At 41.3% G+C, this 15149-nt stretch overlaps 1 protein-coding gene across 11 annotated transcripts in view; it reads left to right on the top strand.

Annotated features, from left to right (window-relative positions):
• Positions 1-10243: 10243 nt before the first annotated feature.
• SLC39A12 (solute carrier family 39 member 12) overlaps positions 10244-15149 on the top strand; it is an 85320-nt gene continuing 80414 nt past the window's right edge. For 2 of the 11 annotated variants that reach the window (XM_044928087.2, XM_044928086.2), the window contains exons 1-4: positions 10248-11193; positions 11322-11412; positions 11617-11773; positions 13089-13422. In XM_044928087.2, the coding sequence (XP_044784022.1) occupies positions 13162-13422 (261 nt within the window). In that variant the 5' untranslated portion in view covers positions 10248-11193; positions 11322-11412; positions 11617-11773; positions 13089-13161. Of the gene's footprint in view, positions 11194-11321; positions 11413-11616; positions 11774-13037; positions 13423-15149 lie in introns of all 11 variants that reach the window. The other 9 variants (XM_044928079.2, XM_025264331.3, XM_044928083.2 and 6 more) reach the window with 8 other exon arrangements.

The following is a 15149-nucleotide window of genomic DNA, read 5'->3' as shown; positions in this document are numbered from 1 at the left end:
ACAAGAGCAGACCACAGGAATTAGGATGAGAAGATTCTTAGCCAGTTCCAGAGGGTATCACTGATTAGGTTTCCCTGGTGTTTGACCTGGGACTTTTGATCCAGTTCAGGATGGAATTTCTCTCCAGCCAGTTGACAAGGAGGCTCAGAGTTAGAGTTAGCATAAGAATATAAAAAGCCATATTTCTCATGCACATGGGTGCTACTCTGACTTTCAACAGTTTTGTGAATCAGTATCAACCAATCTATTTAAACCATTTGGGAAAGTAATAGTTTTGTTCAGTATTGGACAGATAAGTTTAACAAATTAACTGAAAAATAGATTCTCATTCCCCAGTGATTTACATTTTGACATCTTGTGGGAAAAATCACTTGCTGGATTGGCTTGAGGTGTGTTTCCAAAGGGTGGGACTTCTGCCCACCTTCAGGACTCAAGAGCACTCTCGTACTTCCGCATCTTACCTATGCTGGCATATTCCACTGCCAGGTCCTTCCCTGTTCCTAACAGTAAGAATTCCATCCATTCAAAGACATACTCTGATTCCACATTTATCAGTAGACTCAAAAAATGTGGATTCCTCTCTTTGTTTGCAACCACTAATAATCTTAAGTCAGTGCAATGAAGTGTTTATATTATTGTTTACTGCTTGTGGTCACTATTTTCTATTGATGGGTCCCCCCTATTTATCAAATACAGTGTGTAACGCTAGAAACACAAAAATGATTACGACCCGTGCCCCATTGATGGGTGCAGCTAAGACGTAACAAGATGTAAACACATGAATTAGCACACCATGGGGCAAATGGGATAAAGTATCACAAGGCACAGATGATGGAGATTCTACCACACATGAGAATCATGGAAGGCTTTTCAAAACAAGTGGTATTTGAGCTGGGCCTTAGGAAAACAAAAACTAGACTCAGCAGCTGAGAGGAGAAAGGGTTTTTCCAGTTTGAAAGAATATCATGAATACTAGAACCTGGGGAAATTCAGTGTAACAGAAGCAAAGTGGCCTGGAGAAGAAGCCAAGGAAGACTTCTCTGGTGATCCCGTGGTTAAGAATCTGCCTGCCATGCAGGAGACACAGGTTCGATCCCTGGCCTGGGAAGATTCCACATGCTGCAGGGCAACTAAGCCCACATACTGCAATTAGAGAAAGCCTGTGCACAGCAATGAAGACCCAGCACCGCCAAAAGTAATTTTTTTTTTTTTAAAGGGGGGGGGGGGAACAAAAAGAAGGAACTGAAGTGGAAGGGACTGTAGAGTGAATTACATGGAATTACATCACAGAGCTTATAGAATGATTGCAGTGTGATGACTGAGCCCCTATACGTGCCAGGTACTAAAATGTCCAAGGGCAGATGATATATGCATCTTAAAAGGGAGAGAAGAAGCTCAGAGGTCCCATAAGAAGTCCTACTTGGGGCCAGTATTCAGTATTCTTTCCACAGGACTCTGGCTCATATTACCAGCACAGCCTGCTTTAAGGAATTCTAGAAACGAGTCTAGTGGTTTTCAAATGTGTTCTCAAGAACCCTCAGATGTTATGGAATCCAGAAACAATAAAGAATACCTCCAAAACACAATCATCACTCTTCTCAGATTTACATATTTGGGTGACCTCTAAGAATTTCTTTCAAAAAAAGGGTTTTGCTGCTAAAACAAATAATTTAAAAAGGAAAGTCATTGATTTAGTCAAATCCTTTCTTTTAAAAATGATTTTTCCTCCATTGTGCAAGATGATACATTTGTTATAGAAACTTTGGAAAATATTGAAAATGGAAAAAAAATCACCTATGTTCCTACAACCAGTGGGGAGCTACAATTAATACTTTATAGTCAATACTTTTGCCACAAATATATTAGACATAGTTATGATCTAAATCGCATTATACATAAGTGTTTAACAACTTTTTAATTATATAATGTGCCTAATAATTACACAAATATTAGAAATCTTTTCATGCCAAGATGAAAATCCATTGAATAATAAGCAGTGAACAATTTATTTTGTAAAATGCTCTTGAATGTCATTAGTTTATTCAACATAAATGTTGAATCATTTTTTCTTGGCAAGATTTGAGTTCACATTTTTTTTAAAGTCATCAGGTTAAAGGATATTCAAAATACAAATTTTAGCCCAAGTCACATACTTTTGACATATTTAACTATGAATACCAAAGTTTCTATCTTAAAAGCAGAATAAAATGTTCAGTAAGGATTCTACTGTTTTCCTAAAAATATTATAGAAACTGCCATGTTTTAAGTGTGTGGAGAAAAAATACATTTGATGGTTGTATACTTTATGGAATATCTTTTAATCTCAAATTACAAAGGATAAGTTCTCAATTTTAGAATCAAACAAATGAGAAGTTGAATTTTTTAAAAGACACAATTCCCAGTGGTTTGGACCAGTACTCAAGATTCTGAAGAATTATTAAATGTTAAATACATCCTTTGATTGGTAACGTCTATGGTGGCACTAGGGGTAAAGAACCCATCTGACAATGCAGAAGACGTGAGACTTGGGTTCGATCCGTGGGTCAGGAAGATCCCTTGGAGGAGGACATATCAACCCACTCCAGTATTCTTGCCTTCAGACATGACTGAAGTGACTTAGCACACATAGCTAACTCCAGGAGGACTTTGAAACCTTCAGACACAACTGAAGCGACTTAGCATACATAGCTAACTCCAGGAGGACTTTGAAACCAGTTGGAGAGTGATTAGGAGATGAAGAGAGATGTCAGAAGTTCCATTTTCCTTACCTCCTCAAAAAAGAACATGGATGCAAACCATAGCCTTTGGAATGTTAATCATCATATTCACCCACATCATTTCACACTCTTCTCCCTTTTTAAATGGAACTATAAGGAATAAATGGAGAAGGCAATGGCAACCCACTCCAGTACTCTTGCCTGGAAAATCCCATGGATGGAGGGGCCTGGTGGGCTGCAGTCCATGGGGTCGGACATGACTGAGTGACTTCACTTTCGCTTTTCACTTTCATGCATTGGAGAAGGAAATGGCAACCCACTCCAGTGTTCTTGCCTGGAGAATCCCAGGGACGGGGGAGCCTGGTGGGCTGCCGTCTATGGGGTCACACAGAGTTGGACATAACTGAAGCAACTTAGCAGCAGCAGCAGCATAGGGAATAAATAATGGAATAAATAATATTTATTAGTTTCTATTATTTTAAAAGTTATTATTTATTCCATGGTTGTCCAGTGGTTAGGGCACTGTGCTTTCACTGCAGCGGGCATGGGTTCTATCTCTGGTTGGGGAACTAAGATCTTGCTTGTTGTGCAATTTGGCCAAACAAAATTAAAAAAAGAAATGAAATTACAGTTGATTTACAATATTGTGTTAGTTTCAGGCATACAGCAAAGTGATTCCACTCTTCTCCCTTTGATACCCCACCTCCTGGTATTCACACTGTTAGTATATCTCTCCTACTGAGTGTAGGTAATTCACTTCTGACCAGTTCAATATGTGGTGTCACCTGGGATTAGAATTCACTAGATTGCCAAGGACCACGTGGGCTTGAAAGGGGATTCTTCCACAGTCCAATCTTCAAAAGAAACCTCAGCCTTGGTCACCACCTGGATTGTAGCCTGATGAAACCCTAGAGTGGACGGCCCATGTGAGCCACGCCTGGACTCCCAACCCACAGAAATTGTGGGATAATCAACATGTCAACCATAGCCCAAGCTTGTGGTTCAGTGTGGTACAGAATAGATGATTCATACACCTGTTTACACAGTGATTCACTCTGAGTGACTCAGGAAGTAACTGGGAAATTAAGTGGTCACCAGGCCTCCTCATTCCAACTCTCCATTTCCATGAGCTTTCTCCATGTCTGAAAATACTGCTTTAAGCAGCACAAAAACGGTGCTTTGTGATTACCTAGAAGGGTGAGACGGAGAAGGCAATGGCACCCCACTCCAGTACTCTTGCCTGGAAAATCCCATGGATGGAGGAGCCTGGTGGGCTGCCATCTCTGGGGTCACACAGAGTCGGACATGACTGAAGCGACTTAGCAGCAACAGCAGAGGGGTGAGATGGCGGGGGTGGTGGGGAAAGGCTTAAGAGGGAGGGGATATATGTATACATAAAGCTGATTCAGGTTGTTGTACAGCAGAAACTAACACAACATTGTAAAGCAACTATATTCCAAAAAAAATTTTTAAGGAAGCAGAAAAAGATGGCAAGATATATCATTGTTGTCTCAAGGGCTGGCAGTGTTTACATTTGGTGCAAATCAATAGAGAACTTAACAGAAAGAAGTTCACAGATAGAGGTTTCTGGATTTCAAGAACAGGCAAGAATAGGCAAGTCCAAGAATAGGCAGCCAGGGCTGCTAGGGTGGTTTGGGTGATACTTCTGAGGCCTAGGCTCTTCTGTCTTCCTGCTTCAGTTGGAAGGGGGAGGCTCTTGTTCTTTTGCTCTTTGCCTCCCCCGGGGCCACAGCTGTGTCACTTCTACATCCCAGGCAGGAGGCCCCCTTTGATGCCCCCAGCGGACCACCACTCACATCATCTCAGAGCTGTGTCACCTGTCTTTTAAAGAGTCTGGAGAAGCAAGGGTTTTTAGTTGAGCACTTTGCTTTCCTGAAGAAATGAAGGCAGGAAGAATGGTTAACAGATAGACATCTAGCAACATCTGCCACTCAAAGCTTCAATCCCAAAGACAGAACCATGGAAAGATGGGATAAAAGGAGGAAGGAAATAAAAAGAGTGGAAATTAATGATGTGAAAAGCTGGCTATAATGAGGATCATCAAAGCCAAAGTGAAAGGTAAATTTTGGGGGATCGTATTATTTATTTTATATTTTTATTGGAGTATAATTGCTTTATAATGTGTTACTTTCTGCTGTACAACATGAATCAGCTATACGCATACATATATCCCCTCCTTCTTGACCCTCCCCCAACTCCTCCCATCCCACGGCTCTAGGTCATCACGGAGCACCGAGCTGAGCTCCCTGTACTGTACGGCAGCTTGCTGCTAGCTGTCTGACACACGGGAGTGTATATATGTCAATGCTACTCTCTCAGTCCGTCCCACCCTCCCCTTCTCACCCCTGTGTCCATATGTTCATTCTCTATGTCTGCATCTCTATTCCTGCCCTGCAACTAGAGTCATCTACCATTTTTCTAGGTTCCATACACATGTGTTGTTGTTTAGTCGCTAAGTCATGCCTGACTCTTTATAATGTCATGGACTACAGCCTGCCAGGCTTCTCAGACCATAGGATTTCCCAGGCAAGAATACTGGAGAGGGTCACCATTCCTTCTCCAGGGTATCTTCCCGACAGAGGGATCAAACCTGTGTCTCTTGAATTGGCAGGTGGATTCTTTACTACTGAGCCACCAGGGAATCCTCATATGTGTGTTAACGTGCGATGTTTGTTTTTCTCTTCTCAACTTCACCCTGTAAGACTTTAGTTTCAATTACATTACTACAAATGACGCAATTTCTTTCCTTTTTATGGTGGAATAATATTCCAAAATCACTGTAGATGGTGACTGCAGCCATGAAATTAAAAGACGCTTACTCCTTGGAAGAAAAGTTATGACCAACCTAGATAGCGTATTGAAAAGCAGAGACATTACTTTGCCAACAAAGGTCCGTCTAGACAAGGCTATGATTTTTCCAGTGGTCATGTATGGATGTGAGAGTTGGACTGTGAAGAAAGCTGAGCACCGAAGAATTGGTGCTTTTAAAGTGTGGTGTTGGAGAAGATTCTTGAGAGTCCCTTGGACTGCAAGGCGATTCAACCAGTCCATTCTGAAGGAGATCAGTCCTGGGATTTCTTTGGAGGGAATGATGCTAAAGCTGAAACTCCAGTACTTTGGCCACCTCATGCGAAGAGTTGACTCATTGGAAAAGACTCTGATGCTGGGAGGGATTGGGGGCAGGAGGAGAAGGGGATGACAGAGGATGAGATGGCTGGATGGCATCACTGACTCAATGGACAGGAGTCTGAGTGAACTCTGGGAGTTGGTGATGGACAGGGAGGCCTGGCGTGCTGCGATTCATGGGGTTACAGAGTCAGACGTGACCGAGCGACTGAACTGAACTGAACTGAACTGAATATTCCAAAAGGTGAATTTTTGAAATGACTTATAAAGCCATTTTTAGCAGGTCTGACACAATATAATAGTAAAAACACTGTTTCAAAACTATGCATATAACATAATCCATTTGTTATCTTGGATAGAGACACCACCCTCTTTTTTTTTTAAAGCTCTTAGACATCTTTTTTTATTAGTAGTTATACATGGTTTTCATAAGGAAAAGAAAATATTGTTTGAAAGTTGCACATAAAATACGTGTTTTTTAAAAATCATGTTTACTATTTCCAAATCAAAGATCATCTAAATGTCAACATTTAAAACAGGTGACATCTTCTAACTGTTGGAGATACAGTGATGTCACAGAATCAGGAGATGAATGAGACTCTAGTATCTACCCTGTAGATGCTGTCTTTCAATTGAACATTCAGATTTTCCTCTGAGAAAACAGTTGAAGAAGGAGTAGTGTTTATTTCAAATGCCTAGTGGGTAGACCTATTATGTATTACAGAAAACGAGAGCCTGAAGTTCTGTTTGTTTTAAAGTTTTACTTCTTTTCTGAAGAAAATTTTTTCCCTGAGAACTTTTGTGCTGAAGGAGTTTTGAGGAGAATTCAAAAATCAAAATGTAGCACATCATTATTATTTTTTTCTTTTTTAAAAAATACCTATCTGTATCACATGAACTTTTAATTTTTTTATTAAAATTAAAAAAAAAACTTTACCCAATACTATATAATGACCTATACAGGAAAAGATTATTTTATTTATGATGGACTTCTGCCTGATTCCTTTGTGTAGCCCATGATTCATTGTAAAAAGAAACCTAGACTTAACAAATAAAAATGGAATCACATTGCAATGGACAGTTGCTTGCTGGTATAAGTACCAAGTTTGAGGAATACAGGCCTGGATTTCTGGTGTTATCTACTAGCTGTGTGACCTGGGGATTTTAGAAATGTACAGTGAGAAGTTCATTAGGTTCAGGACTTCCCGGTGGGCCAGTGGTTAAGAATCTGTCTGCCAATACAGGGAACACAGTTTTGAGCCCTGATCCAGTACTCCCACATGCCACGGGGCAACTAACTGTGTGCACCCTAGAGCCCATGCTCTGCAACAAGAGAAGGGTATCACAACAAGAAGCCCGAAAACCACAACTAGAGAAAGCCCTCACAAAGCAATGATGACCCAGTGCAGCCAAAAATAAATTTTAAAAAATGAAATTAATTAGGTTCAGTTGAAATCACATGAGAAAATACATGTGAGGTTATTTAGCCCAGTGCCTAGGCATTAAAGACAATTCAAAAATGTTCATAAACTTTATTTAGTCATGACTTAGGGAGGTTAGAGTCTTGGAAAAGAGGGAAGAACACAGCATAATGGGAGGACAGGGGGGAAAGCAAGGCCCAGAAGTAGCTCAGAGTCTTAGGACCTCATCTGACTGCCAGAGATGGCCCCACACAGAGTGAACTGGAAGCTGAGGAAGAGGGACACATGCAGTCCTACCACAAGCTCAGAGTCTCCTTTCCTCAGGACATTTGCTGGAATATTCACATAATAAATCCATAAATCTGTGATGATTATGGAAGTAAATGATGATCCCCAGGGTTGAAGAGTACACAACCTACAAAACTGTGCATGGCCACCCTGAATGATACAAGATGGCTCTACACTTTATTCAGCCTCTTCTGAAGTGGCTGCCATCTTGTATTTCATACCTGGTGGGGCCCTTTAAATTCTTTCCAGGTCAAGGCATTATATTGATATGCTGCTGCTGCTAAGTCGCTTCAGTCGTGTCCGGCTCTGTGCGACCCCATAGACGGCAGCCCACCAGGCTCCTCTGTCCCTGGGATTCTCCAGGCAAGAATACTGGAGTGAGTTGCCATTTCCTTCTCCAATGCATGAAAGTGAAAAGTGAAAGTGAAGTTGCTCAGTTGTGTCCAACTCGTAGCACCCCAAGGACTGTAGCCTACCAGGCTCCTCCATCCATGGGATTCTTCAGGCAAGAATACTGGAGTGGATTGCCATTGCCTTCTCCAATGAGGTAGAAGTTTGAAACTCAGATCACAGAGCACGGCAAAGAATTGGAGCTGAAGATAAGACAGATTAATGTCTTTCAGCTTCCCTTCCACCTGCCGTCTACTACATCTTCCTGCGTCAGCACAGGAGATGCAGGCTTGATCCTGGGTCAGGAAAATTTCCTGGAGAAGGAAATGGAAACACACTCTAGTATTCCTGCCTGGGAAATCCCATGGACAGAGGAGCCTCAGTTCAGTTCAGTTCAGTTCAGTCACTAAGTCGTGTCTGACTCTCTGCGACCCCATGGACTGCAGCACGCCAGGCCTCCCTGTCCACCACCAACTCCCAGAGTTTACTCAAACTCATGCCCATTGAGTCAGTGATGCCACCCAACCATCTTATCCTCTATCGTCCTCTTCTCCTCCCACCTTCAATCTTTCCCAGCATCAGGGTCTTTTCAAATAAGTCAGCTCTTCACATCAGATAGCCAAAGTATTGGCATTTCAGCTTCAACATCAGTACTTCCAATAAATATTTAGGACGGATTTTCTTTAGGATGGACTGGTTGAATCTCCCTGAGTCCAAGGGACTCTTAAGAGTCTTCTCCAACACCACAGTTCAAAAGCATCAATTCTTCGGCACTCAGCTTTCTTTATGGTCCAACTCTCACATCCATACATGACTACTGGAAAAACCATAGCCTTGACTAGACGGACCTTTGTTGACAAAGTGATAGCTCTGCTTTTTATTTATTTTTTTTATTTATTTTTTCTTTTTTATTTTTATTTTATTTTTTTTAATTTTATTTTATTTTTAAACTTTACATAATTGTATTAGTTTTGCCAAATATCAAAATGAATCTGCCACAGGTATACATGCTGCCTAGGTTGGTCATAACTTTTCTTCCAAGGAATAAGCGTCTTTTAATTTCATGGCCGCCGTCATCATCTGCAGTGATTTTGGAGCCCAGAAAAATAAAGTCTGCCACTGTTTCCACTGTTTCTCCATCTATTTGCCATGAAGTGATGGGACCAGATGCCATGATCTTAGTTTTTCTGGATGTTGAGTTTTAAGCCAAATTTTTCACTCTCCTCTTTCACTTTCATCAAGAAGTTCTGTAGTTCTTCTTCACTTTCTGCCATAAGGGTGGTGTCATCTGCATATCTGAGGTTATTGATATTTCTCCAAGCAATCTTGATTCCAGTTTGTGCTTCATCCAGCCCAGCATTTCTCATGATGTACTCTGCTTATAAGTTAAATAAGCATGGTGACAATATACAGCTTTGGCGTACTCCTTTTCCTAGGAAAAGGAATACAGAGGAGCCCAGTAGGCAACAATCCATGGGACTGCAAAAGAGTTGGACAGGACTTAGTGACTAAACAACAACTTATCAGGAGATACTGCAGCAGATGAAACTATTTCCAAATTAGTAAATCCTTGTTAATCCTTGTAAATATCAACCAGGAGTCAATGAGCTCCTTCTTTGTACATAAAGGGGGTTAATTTACACTTGAAACTCATTATCCCCAGAGGTTGGTTTGGATTGCAAATATAACCATGCTTAAGCAAGGTTGATTTCAGGGTTGTTGGGGAAGCAGGCAGGTTGGGGATGAAGAGTTAACAGCTATAACCCAGATCAGATGAAGAAAGCGACACCTCACTGTTCAGCCAAGTGCTTCCTCCTTCTTCCTTGGGATCTGCCTGCCTTCCAGCCTTCCTCCAAGGCTTCTCCTTGCCCCTCCTAATGGCTGTCTCTCTCTGAGACAGGAAGAGAAATCTGGTCGGTGGCTGACTTAGGTATGACTCCGAGGGGAGACCAAGCCTCCAGGCAAATGATACAGACTGTGTCCTGAGGGAAAAGTTCACTTAGTTGAGAGCCTCTTAGCTCCTGGGTGGCCTGGTTGAGGTGCTGGATCAGCTGAGACTAGTAATGGGTGTTTGAGAATTCCTGCAGGAGGTAACTTGCTAGGGCTCTAAGAGGGGCGGATCCCTAGCCACAGGGCATCTGAGACTAGGAAACACAGGACTTCAGGCCAGATATCCATCTGGAAATCCGGAGAAAGATCTCAAAGTTCCAGCAGAGGGCGCTCTCCCAGGACCACTTCATAGCCAATCAAGATGCAGCTCTGCTCTAACCTGGAAAATTATACGGAGGGACTTGGGCGAGGAGGGCCGATCTGGGAACCTGATGATTGGAAGTGGGCCAGGAAGCAAGGGCTTAATTCCAGAAATAAGGCAGAGCTGAAGTTCTGAAAAGCAGCAGGTGACAAGAGGACTGGATAATTCGCTCAGTAGACTTTGGGCTACTTAGTTACCAGCTCACCGGGTCCCTGAGACTGAGATGGGACAGAGCCTACAAATGATGCTCAGGTGGTTCTAGCTGCTGGGTGGGCAGCAGATCGGGAGCAGGAGCTTGCGGGGAACTTTGCCCAAGGTGCCTTCTCTGGTCCTGAGTCCATTTCCTGTTCTGCATCCACCTCCACGGCTGGAAGGTCTTGACCACCTCCTCACTCCTCTGTTGGACGCATGGTTTTGGACTCTTACTTCAAGAACACCTTCCCACAGATGTCGAGAGATACAGGCCACGGCCCTTCCCCTGACAGTTTAGATAAATCTTGAGTGTTCCCTAATGTGTGGGTCAAGAGCAGCCGGGCGGTTTCTGGAAGCGCTGGCCGTCCGTATTTCTAACAGGCTTACCAGCATTGTCCTAGGATCATTTCACTCTTGTTTCCAATCTTCATACCCGATGAACATTTGAGAAGAAGTATCTTACCTTCTTTGTTTTTTGCCTTGGTCTCCCTCCCCAACCACTACCTCAGAACCCGACTCAGAAATCCCTCTCCTTTTCCTGCGCTTTTCAGATTCATTTTGTGTCTCTGGAGCCTCTGTACTGTTTCCATGCCCACTGAAATCTTGGGTGTTTAACTTGTCTTACCGCCTATAAAATTTACCACATTTGTTCTTTCAGTCATTTATTCCCTAATAAGTTAGCGAGAGCTCGTTTCACAGCACCGGAGGGCATGATGTAATTACTTATAACACAGAATCTGAGATCAGAATATACACAGCTAATTAAAGTTTCCCACTTAAGTCCCAGGTAAGAATTTCCTCTAGCAAATGCTTTTTTTTTTTTTTTTTCAAATAGACTTAAGAACGCCTGAAATTGTTTAAAATCCTGTACCTTATAAAATAAAGCTCTGATGAGCCTTTTTTTTTTTTTAACAGATCTTTGGTTTGAGTGTGGATAAAGCAGTTATCACAAAATCATCTGAGAAATAAAAGAAATCTTGATTTAACATGAAAACCTTTCCATTCTGTAAGTGAACTCGTTTGACCTAAATCTATCCTTTAAAGGGCAAGTGGCTGTAAGAAATTCTAAGGTTGTTCTCAGAATTCTAAGACAATTGGTAAATATTGATATAAAAAGTCGGGTTCATTAGTGACACCGATTTGATTTTCCTGAAAATCGGCCAGACAGAAAGTTCTCACTTTTATCCACCTTCATTGTTACTCTCCATAGCAACTGAAAACTTTTCTGGGCTGAAATAATCCTCTCTAGCTCCCAGCGCACAGTCAAGGAATTTTAAAAACAGAGGACTTCGTAACCACGAAATACCCTCCAAGATTTAAAAGGCCACAGAGCTCCAGATAAATAATCATTTATCTTTCTTCTGAAGGTAAGCACTGGGTTTAGAAATGTTTGTATCATCCTCTGTCATTTTTTAAATGCTAACATAAGAATCTTAAACTTGCTCTCTCTTTTTAAACCATAAAAGTAATCCTAGTATTTTTGTTACTACCCCACAGCCATTTTAGCTCATCTCTGGGCCAAGATCTGCCATGAGATGCTGTTAACATTTTGCATTCCTTAAGCAATCGGTTGAAGAGATTAATATTTTTTTTCCAGAAAGCTGATTGGCTCTAAAGTTGTCCTTTTCACTTCTGTAGTGAGCCCCAAATATGTGGATTTATCATGCTTCATGTGGACTTGAAACTCTCTTGTTTTTCTAAGATAGTTCGTACTTTTAATCAGCTGAAAACTAACCAGTATTTTCTGGACATTACTGTTTTCGTCCTTTCCTTTTTGAAAATCTTCTAACTCAATGTGATATCTGTAATGTATTCAAATTTATTTTCTGTTTACTTTTATTGACTTACTTCACTAATGGGGCCCATAAATCAATGGGTTAAAATGAGGATGTTTCCTGTTGGAGCTGTGGAGAGATAAATAAGGAGTTTGGGATTAACATGTATACACTACTGTACATACAATAGGTAAACAACAAGAATTCCTACTGTATAGCACAGGAAACTATAGTCAATATCTTATAATAACCTAAGAGACAAGAATCTGAAAAAAAAAATATATATATATGTATAACTGAATCACTTTCCTGTACACCTGAAACTAATACAGCATTGTAAATCAACTATACCTCAACTTAAAAATGGAGAGTGTTTCCTGCTCTTTTTTAAAAATTGAAGTATAGTTGCTATACAATGTTGTGTTAGTTTCTGCTTTACAACAAAGTGAATCAGCTATAAGTAGAGATATATTCCCTTCCCTCTTGAGCCTCCTTCCCTCACCCCGCTTCCCCATCCCACCCATCTAGGTCATCAGAGAGCACTGAGCTGAGCTCTGTGTGCTATATAGCAGCTTCCCACTAGTCATCATTTTATACATCTGGGTTTTATGACTTGTAGCACCTTTAGGATAGACAGTGAAATGTGTTCTCCCTATCTTTTGACTCTATGTCTAGTTCCCAGAGAGGCAATATAACTCACTTCTTGGCTGTTGTACAGTTTGAAAGTTTAAACCCACCATAGTTTCCTGCCAGCTGGGGTTATGAACAACCTACAGATCCCCTGTTGTTTAGAAACAGCTTGTCATTGCCAATCTACTTAGCACCCAGTTAATGAATCTTTTCAAACCTCTTGCAGGCACAATAATTAAAGCCTTCATTTCCCCCCTTTCCACTGACATTCCTCCAGCTACAAGTTGACACCGTGAACACCAACCCATCCTCCTCCATCAGAGCAGACTCGGGGTAGAGGAAGAGTGGAGATGTGCTTCTGGACAAAGCCTTCTGTATCCTGGGTGTCCTTGTTCCTTCTACTCAGCCTTGATCCCTCGACTGAGACAGAAAAACCCTCAACTCAGGACAGCAGCAGTACTTGGAGTCCAGGGCAACTGACGGAAGTTCTACAGGTTCTCTCTGCTGATGACCCCCGTCCCCTGAACCACTCAAGAAGCCTCATCAAAACATTGCTGGAGAAAACTGGGTGCCCTCGGAGGACAGACGGAAGGCAAGGAGACTGCAATCTGGTTAGTGTGATAGAATGGGATCAGGGACTGAGTGTGTTCACAAGAGCCATGCATTTCACAGTCACTTACTTCAGGAAAGCAAAATCAGACGCAAACCTTCCAATATCTGAGTGACCAATGCATTACGGTATAATAACTCCCATATGCCAGATCATACAGTAGTCTGCATATGGCATTTAAAGACATGGAGAACTTGTTTATATTAAAATGATAATAAGCCTTCTATAAGCCTCGCTACAACCCTTCTGCAGGCTTAGAACTATGTATTTGCAAGTATGCACTTTTAGTTCCCTCTTCTTTCTGACTTACTAATCCTTTTTATTGCAGTGACCTTGAGTGTGATTGGTTAGATAGATGCTGCTTGTTTTCTGAGGCAAATAATACCATCTACTATTTGTCTAACATTGAATTTTTAAGTACTTTCTCCTAAATATCAGTAGGTGTGTTTTAATATTTTGTATCATGGGGAATTGATGAATTGGATGATTGTCTTCTTTAAAATGGGGAATCTGAGCTGGGGAAGGGAAGTGCTATCAGGGGGGCTGAAATGAGATCCAGGGTCCCAGAGGCCCATTTTCCAGCCATTTCCTAGTCTATTAAGTGACTCTCAAACCCTGGCTATCCATCAGCATCACCTGGCCAGGCTTCACAAAATACTCAGAATACTTGAAACTTCCTTCTCCAGACATCAAGATTTCACTTGCCCAGGAATTTTTAAAAAAAAATCTCTGCAAGGCACTTTAATGTAAAATCAGAATTAATGTAAAAACCAACACTTAATGTAAAATCAGAATGTCTCCAATGGGGGAAAGGGAGTTTGACAAGAGCATCCCCAGCAGTAAGAGCCTATGTTTTTAAAATGACCGCAGGGATTTCCCTGGTGGTCCAGTAGCTAAGAATCCGAGTTCCCAATGCAGGGGGCCTGGGTTTGATCCCTGGTCAGGGAAGTAGATCCCATATGCCTCAACTCTTTGCTGCAACTAAAGATCCTGCATGCCACAACTATAGAACCAGCACAGCCAAATAAATAAAACATTTTTTTTTTAAAATGACTGCAAACAACAACAACAAAAAGCAGACCAAAGCATTCTCAGCATCCCTTTCCTGACTGATTAGATTTTTTTGAGAATGACCTCACAAATAAGTAAGTAAATAAATGAAGACATGACTAAATAAAAGAAGCGAAATAATTTCCCCCCAGAATAAGTTTTGGCAGATTTTCTCAATCACGCTTAGTTCTGAGGGAAACATTTCCTGGCCAAGTGTTTTGTTTTTTGTTTTTCATGACAGAAGGGTCTGGCTAACAGAATTTTTCTCTGCTCTGTGCAAACAATAAATAATTCAATAATTAGTAAAACTCCCAAGGGTTCCCAGAGAAAACATGTGTTGTGAGAGGCAGCTCATCTGTGATGACATTAATTTATATATATAGCAACAGAAGACTTCCCACCGGAAATAACTAGGAGTCATATCTTATTAATGTCCTCTGAGAATTTGCTTCAGAGAAATGTTCTCCTCTAACGACATGAAGTGCCTTATTAAGGCTGGTCCAGTATTAGTTTAGCAGGGTAAGGGGAGGATGTCAACAGGCAAGATTGTTCTCCATTTTTGGAGGGGTGGGGGTGGAATAGGTTGTTTGTACATTTTTGTTTTGTTTTGTTTTCTGTGATATTAACAAGTGTTTGGCCAATTTAGCTTCTGTTTGAATTAATTCTTATTCCTAGGAA

This window comes from Bubalus bubalis, chromosome 14 (genome assembly GCF_019923935.1).
Source record: "Bubalus bubalis isolate 160015118507 breed Murrah chromosome 14, NDDB_SH_1, whole genome shotgun sequence".
NCBI classification, from domain to species: Eukaryota; Metazoa; Chordata; class Mammalia; order Artiodactyla; family Bovidae; genus Bubalus; species Bubalus bubalis.
This window is presented reverse-complemented; position numbering and strand designations above follow the sequence as displayed.